This window comes from Vicia villosa, linkage group LG5, assembly GCF_029867415.1.
Source record: "Vicia villosa cultivar HV-30 ecotype Madison, WI linkage group LG5, Vvil1.0, whole genome shotgun sequence".
Lineage (NCBI taxonomy): Eukaryota > Viridiplantae > Streptophyta > Magnoliopsida > Fabales > Fabaceae > Vicia > Vicia villosa.
Window position 1 is genome coordinate 129,522,393 of NC_081184.1, and position 18,708 is coordinate 129,541,100.

The window sequence follows — 18,708 nt, forward strand, 5'->3', positions numbered from 1 at the left end:
AATACTTTCATTCACCAATTCTGGCGGGCGAGAATGAAATCCCCAATTATGGCGGGCGAGAATGAAATCAAACTAGGTAGGTACTAGTGCTTTTCTATAACTTGATTATTTCACCTATAATTGCAATAATTGATTCGGTTTCATACCCCACACACAAAAGTCATATTAATCCACCTTGTTAATCCAATCAAATCCAATATTTCATTTCATAACCACACAAATTCAATACGGTTAGTAATCAAAAAAAAAAAATTCAATAAGGTTCTGATTAGGATTGCCAAAGGCCTATCATATTGTATAAAGTTCTTTGATCAAATTAAGATTATATTCGCAAAGGTAAAAATTTTAGTTTTATAAGTTTATATAATTTTAATAGATTTGTTTGACAATAATTCTTTTTAATTTATAAATTTATATGATGGTTTTACTACTTTACATTCCATTGGTTATAAATGAATATTCTATTTGAATATTTCACATAAGTTTAAAAATATGTATATATACAAGAGAAAATAACAATTTTATAAAATTATTTTATCAGGTATTAATATATACTGGCCCAATCAATTCAGATGTCATCTTCTAATTTAAAAGATAGTCTTAAATTAAAAAAAAAATACAATTTTAATAGTTAAAAAAATGCATTATATATATATATATATATATATATATATATATATATATATATATATATATATATATATATATATATATATATATATATATATATATATATATATATATATATATATATATATATATATATATATATATATATATATATATATATATAGGGGACGACTCAAGTGAGAACACTTGGTTATTATGAGAAATGAGAACAATGAATCACGACCATTAGATTTGATTTTAATGGACTGGATTGGTTTCTCTTTCCATGATCCTTAATATTTATTTTAAATCAACACAGAAAGAGAAACTAATCCAGTCCATTAAAATCAAATCTAACGGTCGTGATTCATTGTTCTCATTTCTCATAATAACCAAGTGTTCTCACTTGAGTCGTCCCCTATATATATATATATATATATATATATATATATATATATATATATATATATATATATATATATATATATATATATATATATATATATATATATATATATATATATATGGACGACTCAAGTGAGAATACTTGGTTATTATGAGAAATGAGAACAATGAATCACAACCATTAAATTTTGATTTTGTTGATTTTAATGGACTTGATTGGTTTCTCTTTCTATGTTGATTTAAAATAAATACTAGGATCATAGAAAGAGAAACTAATACAGTCCATTAAAATCAACAAAATCAAAATTTCTATTTTTATGTTGATTTAAAATAAATACTAGGATCCACTAGTACAAAAATGTTAATTTACACCCGTTTTTTATTAAATTTACACCCATTATTTTTAATAAAAATCGGGTGTATATCCACAGGGTGAGAAATGTCTAACGAATTTACACCCGTTATTTTTAACAAAAATCGGGTGTAATTGGGCGTAATTACGTTTTTAATTACACCCTGTTTTATCAAAAATCGGGTGTAATTGGGCGTAATTACGTTTTTAATTACACCCTGTTTTAATAAAAATCGGGTGTAATTGGGCGTAATTACGTTTTTAATTACACCCTGTTTTAATAAAAATCGGGTGTAATTGGGCGTAATTACGTTTTTAATTACACCCTATTTTAATAAAAATCGTGTGTAATTGAGCGTAATTACGTTTTAATTACACCTTGTTTTAATAAAAATCGGGTGTAATTTGGCTTAATTACATTTTAATTACACCCTATTTTAATAAAAATTGGGTGTAATTGAGTTTAATTATGTTTTAATTACACCCTATTTTAATAAAAAACAGGTGTAAATATGTTCTTAATTATCCCCTATTTTAGTAAAAATCGGGTGTAAATACGCCATTTATAAATGAACAATTATATCTATTTACACCCTATTTCATAAACACCATTTAGTTATATTTTATTTTCAGTCATAATATTGTAAATACTATAAAATCATACGCATAAAAATCATATTTTAACTAAGTCAAAATATTTTTAATATTAACCAAAAAAGTATACAAAATCATGGACAGTCATAATATTTCAAGTATTATAAAATCATACACATAAAAATTATATTTTAACTAAGTCATAACACTTTCTTCATATATAATTTTACGCCATGCTTGACGGTTAGCTTCGGTGCTCTAGAATCTTTGTTTTTCATCTGAACCCCATGATTACCACTTTCCTTAAGCAATTTCCCAAGTTTACCGCATTTCTTAGAAGTAAACTCCTTCAATACATCTACAACCAACAACCAAAGTTAATGTACACCATCATTTTCAATTATTATAAAAATAAAAATAAAAATAAAATGAAAACATTATTAGCATTATTGTACCTTCAAAGCTGATCATATCTTGTATGCACATTCCGCTATGAAACAGGGTAGTCCCCAAAGCAAGATGAGCTTCATTGTTCTCTGCATAATAGAAACAAATGTATTTTGTTATGTTTTTCTATTTCAGATAAAAGGTGTTAGCTTTTTCAATGATGTAACTTAAAACTACATTTGAATATTGACCATGTAATTACTCTTACAATTCCTAACAATAAGAGAATGGAAAGAAAACACATCAGAACTATTATACAATTGCCAAAAATCAATATTGTGCTCTCTTTCTCAAGGCAGGTTTTGCAGCTCAATTTTTAGTTCATGGCTCATAAATAAGAGTCATAACTCTTGAATTTGGACGGTCTTTAGTCAGAACTCTCACTCATTCGTTGCATTAGTGACTATTGTATCAAGATTGGATTGTCAATATTTCAAATTCGGTTTTGACTTTTTTTGTAAAACTATAAAGAGAGCTTACTCGGAACAGATGACCAAAAGGCCTGACCAATATCAGCATGGTTTTCCATAAGGTATGCAGCTTGACCCAAATAACCCAATAGCAGGCATGGCAAAACAAGAAAGATAAACGTAAGATGCAAAGTAGCACCATCAGTATCACATATTAGTACACAGGAAATATTATCGCTTACAGTTCTTTATGTTTTGACTAAATGAATGAACCAAAGGTTTAATTAAGGGACAGGTAAAACAAGGAAAAAAATTGAAAATTTATCTCAAACTAATTATAAGTATAATATTAAATCTTGTCAATATGATAAATCTTATACAAGCATCATACTAGTAGTTTCGTAAGACAATACCACAGCATTAATTTAACTGAAAGGGTTTTCTCCTATAAATTATAATACTAAATAAGACCTTGGTATTACCGGTTCTTTGTATTACTGTTTATAGCTCTTTGTATTTGACTGAATGAAAAAGTTTAATTAAAGGAAAGGTAAAACAAGAAAAAATATTTTGTAATCTTGTCAACATGATAAATCATATATCAGTATCATAGTTTCATAAGACAATAACAAAGCATTAGTTTAATTGAAAGGGGTTTCTTCTATCAATTATAATACTAAAAAAAACTTGGTGTTATCTAATTTCTGACAATGAAATTCTATAATTTATAACAGGGAAACAGTAGGGAAAGAAAATACCAGTTCTTTTACATCCTTCTTCTGTTGTCTTGTAGGATTGTCTGGATACTGAAATAGAAACTAGGTTGTTAGAACTGTGTAATTAAAAATGTCAAATATTTCAATTTCTTGTTTCAGTTGTGTGATAAATTGTAACTATATTTTCCCTTTACTCCTCAGATACAAAATTGAAAAAGAAATTATGTGCATCATAAAATAATAAACCAAATTTGAAGAAAAACTTAAAAGCATGTAAAGATTTTGGGAAGTTGAGAGCCGGCCTATGAAGCGCAGACTCCGACACGGACACTCCAACACCAATAATGTAAAGAAAATGAGTAGAGAGAGTGAAGGGCATGTGATAGTAGATATGATAGTAGATTTAAGGTTCTTAGTTCTTACCATCAAAGACATCAATTCAGATTGCAACTTGTTCAACACATGGATCAAATTGCCCCAACACAAAACAAAACAAATAAAGTGCCTCAATAACACGAGTACTTTAGCATTAATAATGTCTATAATAAAAGTTAATAGGTTATCTTTATATTTAATTTAATTCTTATGCATAGTACCGAATCTATATTATTGATGCATGATAGATTTAATTTGTCCTAATTTAATGTGTATGCAACTTCATCAAAACGTATTACAATTTCTTGACTGCAGGGATTTACAGTCAGTTTATACTAGCTATAACATATCAACAAATACAAGACAGTATGTAGACAATTTAGTTTTCAATAGACACTACATGATATCATATCATATACCTTATGAAAGCATAAGTGCTGTAACTGTGGACTTGCATGGATTATTTTTCAAGATAAATATATGACAACCTAACAGGAAGCATGTGATTACAAATCAAGGGAACTTTCTATGAGATGTATAATGAACTTATCTTTTCGGCCTTGCCAAATGTTGACTGGTCCATCATTCTAAGGGAATGGATTTATTACTTCTAAACTTCATGGATATGGACCACACTCATCATAACTTGCTCTGTCAAAACGTGTATTCATCAAGTTTTGCAGAAAATCAAATTAATTTTTAAAAGAGAAGAAATAGAAAAACATAAATAAGATACTATAATAATATATTATTTATTACATTGACATAATATTAATAAAAAATAATAATGATAACAATTAAAATAATAATAATAATAATAATTAGTCAACTCTTTTTGAAAATGATTTTGAGCTAAAATAATAATATGGATTGGATGAATATTGTTAAGACAAAACATATTATTATTAATTTAAACAATAATAGTTTACCTTGCCATATTGTACTTTAGCAGCATCTAGAAATGTTTGAGGAAGGTTGGGGTATCTGATTTTAAGCAACTGTAATAGTGTTTCGGCACGGTCCAATAATAACTCTATTTTATCAATTTCAGACACAGGGCCCTTCACAAATGACCATGAAGTTCTAACGGGTGATTTTCCTGTGACTTGTTCTATAGTTCTCTCTTTCAATGAGAATATAACAGCTTCCAGTTTATTAATAGTCTCGAGAGCCATATGTTAGGATCATGCGATTCATCAACATCCATTTGATCAATAGCTCCAACAACCTAAGTTCACATGAGTCAAGACAAAACCCCTTATCATCATATTACCATCCTCTTCCTCAAATGAATAAATCACCATCACCAATAAGAACCACAGCAAAACTACAAAAAATTAAAAATTAAAAAAAAAATAATAATAATAAAAAGGGTAATGAAGACATTACAGAAGGAAACCCGGCCTTGGGAGCATCTTCTCCGTCATAACCAGCTTTACACGTATGTGAACCCAGATCAATTACTATAGCTGAAACTTCATCTGTGAATTCAACAAAAATGAAGAATGCTGAGAAATAGAAGAAAAATAAGAAAGTAAGAACTAAACATAACTTGTTTTTGCACTCACCGCCGTCGTACATGACTGTAACAGTCCCGTGAACTCGGCGGAAGAATTGAATTTCTCTCCTTTTTTATCAATCTCGTTCAGAAGCATCGTTTTTCCCTTCTCCAACCACTCTTCTAGTTTTGCCTGAGATCTACATCAATAGATGCAAGAAATTAGCAAAATATACAAGACTCGAGTTTTAAATCCTGTGTATTGTTTGTTAGAAAAGAAAATGTAAAAGTTTACACAAACAGCTCTTTAAGCAGAACAAAAACCTTGTACAAAGAAAGGGAGAACAAAGTATTCCATTTTGTACTCATAACTAACACTAAGAGAATGAGGTAAAAATGAGATGGTAGCATGACCCATAGTATTGAGTAATGCAGTGCTCTCGAGGGCAAATGGAAGACCGGTGAAAAGTAAAAAATCCACCATAAACTCCAAAAAAAATCCAGCCGCTATTCAAAACCACAGCGCAGTGGTGTTTGGTGTGGCAATTACAACTAGGGGCTGCTGCGTTAACTCATCCTTATGAGACTAGCTTAACTTATCCCTATGAAACTGACATATAAAGTGATGGATGTCACTCTTTATACACTCTAATCAAGTGAAAGCATATTTATCAACAACACCTTTTCCCTTTTCATACTTTTCATTATAACAACTTGTCAAATTTATCTAAATTTCTCGGTCAATGGTGTCAATGAGGGCCTGTTACAAATGGTCAATAGCACCGTGAGTAAATCTTTGTACAACCAAAGTTCAAAACCAAAAAAGTGAAAAATAAAGAGGTTGTTTAGAGTTGTTTAGTAGAGTTAGTAATAATAACCTTCAAAAGAATACCCACTGGAAGCATGTATTCTCTTCCTTGTATCCTGCAAAATGATGTTATGATGAAATGTCTGCTTAAACCTAAAACCATATCCACTTTTTATGAGGTAAGAATGGGGGCATAGAAGATTATTTGTGTTAGGGTCTTTTACAAAAACTATACTTACTAGAAACCAAGCCTTGCACTCCCATTATGAAGGTAATATAATTGAACTGTTAACGAGGTTTGATCAGCTCTTACACACCTGAAAAATTGAAATACAAAATCTTTAGAAAATAAAAACATGAAGTATTCAAAATTGAGGAATGAAACATCATAATAATCAATATGCATAACATGTTGGACACGACATAAACTAATTGCTATAGGACATGATAAACAAAACAGTTAAGTTTCCATGCATATATAAAATTTAAATCTGAATAGAATATCTGACTGGACAACCATTCTTCATCAAGTACAAGTACAACTATTTCTTATAAGTGGAAAGAAATATCTTGCTAAGCACTCTTTTGTTAATGGTACAACGGGTTTAAAGTTATAATTACCATATTCTTATAAATGGAAAGTAAGCAAGAGGGGAACATTGTAGGGGGAAAAGACAACCAAATAAAATGAAATTAACCATTGGCAATCATATAAGTTTTACAAATGAAGAAAATCTAACTTTTGGCTCACGAGCTGTATGTGCGGTTAAGTTCTTCCAGCTATAACATCAATACTTAATGAGTTCAAATAAAATTCCGAAGAAGTAAACGGCGAGGTGGCGTGACCGAGGCGAGAAGTATGGATCTAATAATGTTCAAATAAAATAAATTGTGATTACAACCCAAAGTTTGTAGCTTATATGTTTTACATCCACGAATTGAGTCCAAAAAATTGGTTTGCCTCTAATAATGTTGTAACAGATTATGAACTAGATTGGTTAATTTTCTCCAGCACTTGAAAAAAAATCAAAAGAATCTTGTAATAAGTAATAAACATGAGGTTTCTGCATAGCTTTTAATATAGATTGAAATATCTTCTGCATTTCCATTTATTTCAAAACTAACATCATTTACTTCTCCATAAACATCTATAAGCACACAAGAACTATTTCAGTAGTACAGAACCATACAATTAATATAATTGAGATTCTCCCTTAAGGCTTAAACTAGAAGCTAATCCAAACAGGGCATATATCTCTCTTTTTCTTTGTACTTTTGATACGTACTTGTGCTTAATTAACGTAAGTGTAGTAAAAAAAAGGAATATCGTGTACTAAGACTTAATTCTCTCAATCACTGCCAAGTTTTTTTGAAGAAACTGTGACAAACAGAATCTGAGATTTCAGAGAAAACAATATGGCCTTCCTACAATGAAAGCACAATAGTATCAAATATAGATATAATTTGAGAATTCATAAGAGTACATGTCGAGCTTCAAGGTTTGAAATAGCCATCGCAACAACATATGGGAGACTCTCAATTACAGCATATGTCAAGTCTAAAATGAAAGTGGGTTCACATCCGAGAGCAGGAACACGACTCCATTTTTCTATCCAGATTCTAGTGCCAGTTCTTTGTACTCAACATCAATTTCTTCTAGTGTTTCAATATGTTCACTGACAAAGCTGTGAATAAAGAAGTTAAACCGAGTACGAGCGTGAAGTGTCACTTACTCTAGAGCAGGTCAGAGAGAGAGAGTTCAACAACTCTACATTAGTAAAAGGGAATGGAGGTTCATGTTACCTAATTGGTACAGCCAGCAAACTTTTTACTCCTTTTTTCACAAACAGCTTTCGCAGAAGCACATTGTCACATATCTGAGCTGGACTTGCTTCCAGTTCCACAGACTCATGATTCTCTGAAGTTTTAATTATCTTTTCCACCTCTTGATCTGCAACTATAGTAACCTACAAAAAAAAAGCATAAAAAAATCCAAAGTTTCTCACCCAAATCAGTAAGAAAATTCAATTCGATATAAAATCAATAAAAACATAAGGAAAAAACATTTTTTTTAAAAAAATTAGAAGAAGCCAAACACAGAATAAGACGTACACTTGAATCCCCATAGTCCATCATCAACATCATCAACTTCGTCGATTTCTTCTCTTCCATCACTTCCCAAGCAGCTATATCCAAAACGCCGTCGCTTTGCATCACCATAAATTCAGATTGGTGCGATGGCGAAACCAGAGAATAATCGATACCGTTCAAAATGACGTCGTTAGGTGCAAGCTTTGCCTCTCAGTTTCGTAGGTCCTTTTCCACGATTCTGAGACTCAGATCTTGATTGGCTTCTTCATCGTCATCATAGCTGCTGAACATGGTTTTCGTTTCAAAGGAAGATTTGGGATTTCGATTAAGGGAATATTTGGGAAGACTTCGTTTCAGAGAAGGTTAGGGTTTCAGTGTTTGAGAAGGAGAATGGAAGATTTGAGAAGAATAAACCTGATGAAATATAAAATTTATGTTTTCATCGGTGAAATTTGATGAAAACTGGGTTTAGAAAGTTTTGTTGAAAATCGGGTTTAGAAGAGCTTCATTGCATTTCACTGCTATGAAATTAGATTAAACATTCAGTTTCCCGGGAGTTTTGTTCAATCCTATAAGATTAGATTATTTTATTCAGTCTAATATATTAATATTTATGTTAATAATGTTTAAATTATTTTATTCACTTAAGAAATTTAGACTCATTATTTTGTTAATAATATTTAAATTCTTTGTTAATATATCATATAGATTGAGTAATAAAATTAAACAAATTTTTTAGTTTATATAAATTTACACCCGTTTTTTAGTTTAAAGGATGTAATTGAGATTTGATTATAGTAATATTTTTAATTTAAACCCATTTTTAAAAAATAGGGTGTATATTGTCACCTGATAATGCTTAAAATGACATTTTATTTATAAAATTACCACTATGTTACTCTTTTACACCCATTTTTAGTATATTGGGTGTAAATTTTAAAATTATATTAATCTTTTTGTACTAGTGATCATAGAAAGAGAAACTAATTCAGTCCATATATATATATATATATATATATATATATATATATATATATATATATATATATATATATATATATATATATATATATTCTACACAAGCACACCTCTTCAAAAGTTTCCTTGACCGGCTTCATCCTGAAAACATAATAGTTGTAATTAAACAGATGTGAAATAACATCTACAAATTGCTAAAAGTAGTAGCATATTGAGTGTTTGCTGCATTTAGTCCATGAAAATATAAACTTGGTTATATAAATATGCTTATTGGGACATGTAGAAACAAATAGGGTGTCAAGTAAAGTGTAAACTCTTTAATCTATATATATAGTGTTGACTCAAATATTTTTTATACTAAAAAAATATTAAACACCAATTTATTCACTCTTTAAAAAATTTGTACAAATATATAGGTAACACACCAGTACCGTTTGAACGCACGGATAATACATCAGTACCGTGTAAACGCACGAGTAACATACCATTTCCGTGTGAATGTAAGGATAAAACACCAGTACTATGTAAATGCACATGTAATTATTTTTTAAAAAGAATATTTAGAAAAGTAAAATATATATTATTGATATCAAACCATGATAATACAATACTGTTTTTTTAATTAATTATCCATTTTGGTTTAGTAATTTTGTTTTTATTACATTTTAATTATATTTTGAAAACAAAACCGTGCGTACCACACCAGTACTCTGCAGTCGCACGGGTAACCTGTTTTAAAAAATACATTTCATTTTTATCTATTTTTGTAAATGATACCTAAACAAAAATGAAGTCTTTATACGGGAAAAAATCTATTATTGACCTAAATATTTTTATATACGAGAAATTATATTTATAATCAAAAAATGGTATACGGGAAAAAAATATATTATTGATCTAAATATTTTAATATACGAAAATTTAATATTGATCCAAATATTTTTGTAAATGATACCTAAACAAAAATAATATTTGTATACGGAAAAAAATCTATTATTTACGAAAAATGGTATTTATGACCCAAATATTTTTTATTTAAAAATGATATACGGGAAAAAATTTATTATTGATCTAAATATTTTTATATACGAAATTTACTATTGGTCCAAATATTTTTGTAAATGATACTTAAACAAAAATGAAGTCTGTATACGGGAAAAAAAATCTATTATTGATTTAAATATTTTTATATATGAGAAATGATATTTATGATTAAATATTTTTAATTCAAAAATGGTATACGGGAAAAATCTATTATTGATATAAATATTTTTATATATGAAATAATCAATTATTTATCTAATTTTTTTTCCTTTTTTAACATTTTTATTTAAAATAAATGATGTATCCAAATTCGCGTAACCGAACAGAACTCGTGCGTATACATGGGTTTTTTACTAGTTAATATACAAACAAGTGGATTTAAAGAAACACATATAACAATGGAATAGACACATGCATACAACACTCAGGACATGACAATGTAATGAATGTTGTACACTATGCTACAATGCATGATATTTACAACACAAATCACAAATTTTAACATCACATATCATCACCGATTAGCAATAAAAACACAAAACATAGTAAAAATCATATTTCAATGATCAATTTCACAAACAAACAATAAACGCATTCCAACCCTAACCTAATTTCATGCATAAATCCCTCTAAAAACTATATGAACTAAGAACACGACTTTAGGAAAAAGATTGATGATAAAATTGAGTTGATTTTTCTTCTTGATCCAAGCTTTCTTTTCTTCTCCAAGTTTTTCCTCTTTTTCCTCTTCTTTCTCTTTCTCTTCTATTTTCTTCTCTTTTTCTCCTTGTTACTTACAAGTTGCACACATGTGTTGGTAAAGAGAGATATAAAAATATCTTAAAAAAATATATTTCTTCTAGTGACCAATTGATCATTCATTAATGTTACCAAAATTTCATTTCTTTTACTTATTAATAAAGGTCAATTGAATTGAGTAAGAATTAAGTTCAACTGAGTTCACTAGTTACTCTATTGTCTCAACTGACAACAAATAGAGCATATAAGAGCTTATTTTATCTCAACTGACAATAAATAGAACTTATAGGAGCTAAATTATTTCTAACCGACAACAAATAGAGTATTTAAGAGGGTATAGGATATTACAGGTCTTGTTAATCATCGCTAATCGGATCAAGTTTTCCACCAATTTTATTACACTTTTATTTTATCAAATTAAATCTGAAAAACCCACAATTTTAATTTCAATAGCATGAGAATCACTTTGTTAAAATAGCACAATCTCGGTGGAGACGAACTTATACATTTTTATTACTTTGATACGTTTAGAACATTTGTTAAATTATCATCAATTAGCCAAAAATATTTAGAGTATGATATTACTAACCATCCGTGATCCAAGATGCTAAGGAATATGTGAAGAAGTGTTATCGATGTCAGTGGTACATAGACATTAATAGAGCTTCATTGACAAAGTTTCATATGTTAATGTCTTCCTGGCCTTTTTCATAGTGGGTATACACATCCTCAGTCCACCACTGCAATGTTATTTAAGTGTAGCCAAAGAGAATTTGACGAAGTTCAATATGTAACAACACCCTTATAAACCCCAGATACATTTTACGAATAATTTTTGTTAAACAACAACATAAGGGTGCCACACGTCATAAAAACATACATAAATCAATTCTGCTCCGTAACACCGATTTTCGTAAAAATTAAACTAAACATTTTAATTTAACTAGGATGTTACACGACATACAAAACACATATGATAACTTACCTGAGATATTACACGACATCCAAAGCACATTTGATAGCTTACCTGGAATGTTACACGACATCCAAAACACATTTGATAACTTACCTGGAATGTTACACGACATCCAAAACACATCTGATTAGCAACGCCGCGAAATACGATTAAAATATATAATCCAACCTATAAGTAAATATGTCATTGGTCTCATAAACTCTTTTCAATTTCGATCAACATAAATAAGAGAGTTATAAATGTTCTACTCTCAACATCATAAAACATAAGTTCAACAAATGATTAACAAAGTAAATAACACAAAACAATTCTCATCCCGATGTTACATGATTAGAGTAAGACCCTTCTAAAAATAAACGACACTAAATGGAAGACACTTCAAGAGTTATCCTTCCACTTGCTTTAGCAATGCTACTTTTGAAAATCTGCATGTTATCCACGTAGAGACAACATTCAAACAAAAGGGATGAGTAATCATATTAAACTATAAACAGTATAAGAGGAAGGTAAACTTCCACAAGTATAGTCTATAATTCAACAGGATTGATACAACATATACTCACACCTTCATTCATCATGAATAACACACATACAACTATCAGCCTAAAATTCGTCATTCAAGCACATAGCAGCTTAATATTCATCAGAACACACATCATCAACAAGATTATGCAATGTCACATAAAATGTTATACAATGACACTGACTCGATGCATTTGGTATCAATTATGAACATCTGGTTCATTTCTCTCCATGATCCCCACCATAGGATCGATTCCCTCTTGGAACCGGAGCACATCACAAATCGCTACCATCACCATAGTAACGCTTCTCTAAAATTCCTGGGCAAGAAGTTTTAGCTACTCGCACTTGAACCATCACCATAGGAAACGAGGCCACATCCTAAACAGAAAGCATACAACAACAACATACATAAGTTCGACCACGCACCTCAGCTAGTCAAGTGTGTCCTCAAAACACAATCATCATCAACATATCATATATATATTTAAACATGCAACATCATTAAGACATCGTCACAATATCATCATAACAACATCATTAACATTAACACCATAACAACAACATTATGCTTCATCATAACAAGTCATCATAACATAACATTATCACAATAGTTCAATAACTCATTAACAGACCATATAAACGGCCAACTTCACAAACTTATTCAACATTTATATTGTTAATCAATTATAATTAACATTCTCACATAAAAAGTTAAGGGTTAAATATGTTGTTGGTCCCTATAAATATCTCTATTTTGACTTTTAGACCCTATAAAAAAAAGTCGACTATTAGTACCTATAAAATTACCTTTGTATGCAGTTTTAGTCCCTAGGGACTAGTACAAAAGTAATTTTATAGGGACTAAAAAAAGTCGACCTTTTTTATAGGAACAAAAAATCACTTTTGGTAATTTTATAAGGACTAAAAATCGACTTTTTTAAATAGGGATTAAACACCATTTTTGGTAATTTTATGGAAACTAAAAACATATTTAACCCAAAAATTAATAACATCAATTAAAATTATTTTTAATAATTTAAATAACGCCAAACATTCTCTAACACTACCCAATGGTAACCAACAGTTCCGAAAATTCAAAAGAATAAAAAATAACATTTTTAAGAATTCAAAATATCTCAACATAGTATTTTTATTAATTTATTTTATACTCTTAACTTGTAAAAGTTATAAAAATATATATAATTATAACTTAACAGAGTTCCCGACAAACTCTAAACAACTCTACAACAATCCCTACAACTGTAAAATGCTAAAAATATTCTACTGACAACTCTTGCATATAAAGATAACTCTTATAAACTTAATTGGCTGACAATCTAACTCAATTAATGATTAAAACAACTCTAAAGAGTTAAATACCTTCAGTTTTAATTATAAGACTCATCAAATCCAACTCTAAATAACTCGAAAATAACTCTGACAATTCTAAACATGTCATAGTTATTCAAAACAAATAAAAATATGACTTTTAATAACTCATAACAACCTGATAACTTTATTGACAACTCTAACAACTCTAAGAACTCTATTGACAACTATAACAAAATTCAAAATAACTTAAATTAGCCAATTAACCCAAATATTTATCTCTAACATAAAACTCCTAAAAGTTATTTTGCAAATAATATTAAATTATTATTATTATTATAATTATCACTTTTATAAAACAAGTGATATGAAATAATAAGGAAAACTCTTAATCTACCTCTTGGGTTTCTTACGCATCATGCGCGTTGCCAAAATGCTCTCTGTTTTCGTAGATGTATCTCCGGAAGCACCTTTTTTTTTTGTTTCTAAGCTGTTTTGTTCCTTAGGTGCATCTACAGAAGACTTTTCTATATGCATCTACAGAAGCATTTGATGTTATATTTGCGTCAGACTCTTCTCCTCCCTCATTCTTCTCATTCCAACTTCCACTCTCTCAATCTCTCTAAACCTCTAAAATCAAAGTTCCACCAAACATCGTTGTTTTTTAACGAGTTCGTCAGGGACCATCAACATCAACTATCAACAGTCTCTGTCTCATTCAAAACTCAATTTAATCGGTAAGTTTTCTACTTTTCGAGTTATTTTCGAGTTTTCCCATAATAGATTTAGAATTCAATTTTTAGGTGTAGAAATGATTGGATAGTTTTAGAAACATAGTTTAGAGACAATGTATGTATTTTTGGATGTGTAAAATAGACGATCAAGCCACCAAAATGGGGATTTTAAGCCCAAGAAACAGTGATTGACGCCATTGTTGCGTTCTTGGAGTTTCAGAATGTTCTGTAGGTACATCTATAGAACAAATGAAACATTAGGTAGTTCTGTAGATGCAACGACGTAACAACCCCTGTTTTTTGAAATGCTGGATGCTTCCATAGATGTATCTACGGAAGTCTTCTGTATTTGCACATACAAAATTAAATTTGATTTTTTTTAATTTTCTTTTATAAGTTAATTGTATCTAACCCGATTTTATTTGTAATACAATGCAAACATTATGGCCGACCAGTCATACCGCATTATACATGGGAGGATCGCACAACATGCCTCCGTGCGACACGCACGAATGCAGGTAGTCTCACAAGTGACAGATGAAGCATCTGTTCCAACAGATGCACTTGATACCCCTGTTCCAACAGAGGTAACTATTAAAGTTGTTTTAGCAGAGGGGCCTTCCACAACTACTACCTAATCCCAGAGGCCTCAAGATGATGGAGAGGGTTCCTCACAGACACCCTCCGCCCGCAGACGCCGCTAGGACACTTCTACTACTCCTTTGCCACCTCCAGAGAGGGATGTTGGATCTCCGGTGCCACCTTTTGCGCTGCACGAAGAGCCTGTCGTCTACCTAGGGGGTCCCTTAAGATATATCTCTATTGACAGGGTATGCCGATCATTCAGCCGGACATATCTAGGACGAAGAGGTAAAATTTCTTAAACTTATTACTTATTACTTTTTTGTACTCAGCTTCTGATTTATTATTTCTAACTTTCTGTGTTATTAACAGTATTTTCTTTGGAAATTTTCAGGATAGGGCTTCCTAGAAGTTCTACAATCACGATCGGAAGATTGCCTCTCTCGTGCAGTCTACCGAGCCTTGGTTCTAGGATATCCTCACAGCTTCTGAGTTGAAGGACCTCTGTCAAATTGGGTACAACATAATACATAATGGAATGCTAATGGCTTTTGCAGAGAGGTGGTACCCAGAGACTTCGTTATTCCATCTTCCAAATGGTGAGATTATCATCACTCTTGACGACGTTGCATGCCTTCTGCATATACCTATCATGGGAATCCTTCTTGGTCACAATAGGCTGATGAAGGAGGAGGCGAGATAGGTTCTGGTTGCTGAGCTCGAGGCTGCTCTTGAGGACGTGCTTGAGGAGTTGGAGAGGACCCACGACGCGTATGTGGGGTTTTCCTTCTTGACGCGGCAGTACGAGGCCGAGCTCCTTGCGGCACAGTAGGTTGCTGGTGACCCAGTAGAGGAGGACATACACAGGCAGTGAGTGCTGAGATGTTACTTCCTATTTTTTTAGGCACTCAGCTGTTTGTGGACACCATATCCTCGTACATAGATGTCATTTACACGAGGTACTTATCGAATACCGCACGTATCTATGAATACAACTGGGGAGCGGCTACACTGGCGTACAACTACCATATACTCGGAGAGGGATGCCTGTGGAAGGAAAGGACTGTGGCTGGAAGCTATTCCCTCTTATTGGTAAGAATCTTATATCATTCCACTTTTTCTCATGGTTGTTCATTATATATTTGTGATAATGTTTGATCTCCGTATTTTTTATTCATTTCAGGGTTGGACATTACTGCACTTCCCCACGATCATTGGCTGGGAAGAGGTGCCTAGCTACACTGAGGTCATGTCTCATGCTCGTGTCTTCATCCCTCGCAGAGGGAACTAGGTGCCAGATCCTTACAACCGCTATCTTGACCGCATGACTGCCGATGATGTCCTGTACGATTGCTATGCTGAGCACCATGTGATAGTTCCATTTGATAACATTGCCTTGTATTCTAGATGGTTGGCTGTGATTTCCACCATCACTGTTTGTTATCTTCTGAAACGCGTCATGCGGCAGTTCAGATACTGTTAGACGATACCTCGCCACCTTTATGTCTCGGCTCCCATCGCCATGACCTAGTTGGCAGATAGATGAGATCTTTGCAGACTTTGTGCATCACATGGTTTTTGACGAGGCTCTGGCGACCTGATCAAAGAGGGACTAGAGCTGCGCATATGGGCAGATCATGATCACTACATTTTAATGCACATTCCTCTATGTTTGTACTTAGGCATTTCCATGTTTTTTTTTTGTTTATTTTTCTATTCTATGATGTTTTTATAATTTAGTTTATTTTTGCCTTTATTTGATTTTTGTATGTTATTTTCCAGCATTGACCGCTTTCAATAAAAAATTTATAATGGAAGCTACGAGAATCAGATTGACGCATTCTAGTATTCATCGGAAAGCTAAGAGAAAGAGATACGACTTTCATGTTGGAATCAAAGAAAAATTCGGAGTGCATAATTCCTAGAATTTCGTTGAAGTTTCAGTCATTAGAATAATTTATTTTTGGGTCATTATTTTATGGGCTTGGTTTGTACTCTCCGACTCGGTTCATTTTGTAATTGTAACCCTTAATCTGTTAAAAGGGTTTGGGAGTCGCTACGGTTGAGAATCACGTTTTACTATTCAAAAAAAATATTCAAAAGCTTTGTACGAATTGGAATGGCGAACTAATTTCCCAAGAATCAAATCGCTATAATCGAATTTCGCTTTGAGGTTCTTTTATAAATTTCATGTTAATTTCTTTTTTCTTTCTATAATTTCAATTGATTGCTTAATTTGATTGTTGTTATATGATAGAGTTTTTAAATTCCATCGTTTGTATGACCTTGAATCAAATTCGCGTTAACATAGCTTTTGCATTATCGCGTTCGATCAAGTTGAGTTAATTCGCAACAATTTTAATCTGTTTTCTTAATCTGGAATTGATGAACATAAATCATATAATTTCTATTGCCCTTGTCAGTGGTTATTGTAATCGAATAAGGATTGGAAATTTTATAGGAATTTTACAGGAATCGATGATAAGTCGGAAATCGATACAATGAGTTTATTCGTTTTAGCTTATTTTGATAATCACTTATTTACTCTTTTTTTTAATCAAAACTCAAACCAAACCCCCTAAATCGATTTTCAGTTGGTTAATAATAATACAAGAATCTCTGCGATACGATATTCGAGTTGTCGTTATCGTTATTATATTTTCAAAAGTTACTCGTTTTTTATCTGTGTGCGACAACGGATCAAATTGGTTCCGTTGTCGGAGATTCTTATTGTTATTAACTGATATTAGAGTCATAGGTATAATATTATTGTTAGCATTTTTCTTGTTTTTTTTGTTGTGTTTGTTGATTTTCAGGGTTGTAGAACAATGGTAAGTATTTCAGCCTATGAGGTAAGCTACTGTTTTGATTTGCTTCAAATTTTTTTCCAGAAAATCAGAAGAAAAAAAATTGACGAACAATACTCCTCTTTTTTTATTTTTAATTAATTTTTAACTGTTTTTGCAGTTTCGAAAAAAATCAAAAAAATCACAAAATTCTTATTTGTCTTAATTAGATGAAATTTCGTGTTTTTGTATTTTTATGAATTTATTTTAATCATATTTCTTCTTTCGTGTCAAATAAAATCTAAAAAAAATGGGAGACTCATTGGATCAGTTGGCTTATCTTATTAATTTGATGGAAGCAAGAGAACAACAATCGTGCTATCAAAATCACATTCCACTTGTGATTTGCAATATTTGTTCTTCAAATTTTCATGGTAATGATGCATGTCCTATGTTGTTAGATACTAATTTTTGTGGTGAGGCCCAAATGGTAGGTGATCTTCAATGACAATACCCACATCTTAAAGAGCACCTTATTTGGCCATATCAACAATTTCAACAAAATGCATCATTGGAAGCTGACACACAATCATATTTGGAAGAAATTATCAAGCAAATGGCTGAAAATAATAAGCAAATCATTGAAAATAATTTATAATTTCAACAACATATGCAATCTACGCTTTCAGT

General features: G+C 31.0%; 2 protein-coding genes across 9 annotated transcripts; both read right to left on the reverse strand.

The window, feature by feature from the left end:
• Positions 1–2,023: 2,023 nt before the first annotated feature.
• On the reverse strand, positions 2,024–5,082 carry LOC131607321 (uncharacterized). 5 transcript variants are annotated; one of them, XR_009285264.1, is made up of 6 exons: positions 4,838–5,082; positions 3,957–4,559; positions 3,576–3,623; positions 2,888–2,947; positions 2,416–2,496; positions 2,028–2,318 (listed from the first exon to the last, which is right to left on the reverse strand). XR_009285264.1 is itself a non-coding variant. In XM_058879338.1 (6 exons), exons 2-6 carry the CDS (start codon positions 3,966–3,968, stop codon positions 2,161–2,163), a joined length of 321 nt encoding a protein of 106 aa, XP_058735321.1. In that variant the 5' UTR covers positions 3,969–4,559; positions 4,838–5,082; the 3' UTR covers positions 2,031–2,160. The 5 variants fall into 5 exon arrangements, 1 of the variants encoding a protein (XP_058735321.1); XM_058879338.1 differs by having other exon boundaries at positions 2,031–2,318; positions 2,888–2,909; XR_009285266.1 differs by lacking the exon at positions 2,888–2,947 and having other exon boundaries at positions 2,025–2,318.
• A 4-nt stretch (positions 5,083–5,086) lies between these two features.
• LOC131607320 (uncharacterized) lies at positions 5,087–8,861 on the reverse strand. 4 transcript variants are annotated; one of them, XR_009285262.1, is made up of 7 exons: positions 8,327–8,861; positions 8,018–8,181; positions 6,454–6,531; positions 6,285–6,330; positions 5,477–5,606; positions 5,298–5,389; positions 5,087–5,136 (listed from the first exon to the last, which is right to left on the reverse strand). XR_009285262.1 is itself a non-coding variant. In XM_058879335.1 (5 exons), coding segments are annotated over exons 1-4 (351 nt in total). In that variant the 5' UTR covers positions 8,435–8,861; the 3' UTR covers positions 5,613–6,166; positions 6,285–6,329. The 4 variants fall into 4 exon arrangements, 2 of the variants coding, with proteins under 2 accessions (XP_058735318.1, XP_058735319.1); XR_009285261.1 differs by having other exon boundaries at positions 5,087–5,389; XM_058879335.1 differs by lacking the exons at positions 5,087–5,136; positions 5,298–5,389; positions 5,477–5,606 and adding an exon at positions 5,613–6,166.
• Positions 8,862–18,708: the final 9,847 nt, after the last annotated feature.

Coding starts and splice junctions, on each gene's coding strand:
- LOC131607321 (XM_058879338.1), bottom strand. Junction 2,910..3,575: donor AGAAGGATGTAAAAGAACTG/GTATTTTCTTTC, acceptor GATATTGGTCAG/GCCTTTTGGTCATCTGTTCC. Junction 2,319..2,415: donor AGATATGATCAGCTTTGAAG/GTACAATAATGC, acceptor TGTTGGTTGTAG/ATGTATTGAAGGAGTTTACT.
- LOC131607320 (XM_058879335.1), bottom strand. CDS start 8,434: ATGGTGATGCAAAGCGACGGCGTTTTGGATATAGCTGCTTGGGAAGTG. Junction 8,182..8,326: donor TGGACTATGGGGATTCAAGT/GTACGTCTTATT, acceptor TTTTTTTTGTAG/GTTACTATAGTTGCAGATCA. Junction 6,532..8,017: donor TTGCTGGCTGTACCAATTAG/GTAACATGAACC, acceptor TCAATTTTTCAG/GTGTGTAAGAGCTGATCAAA.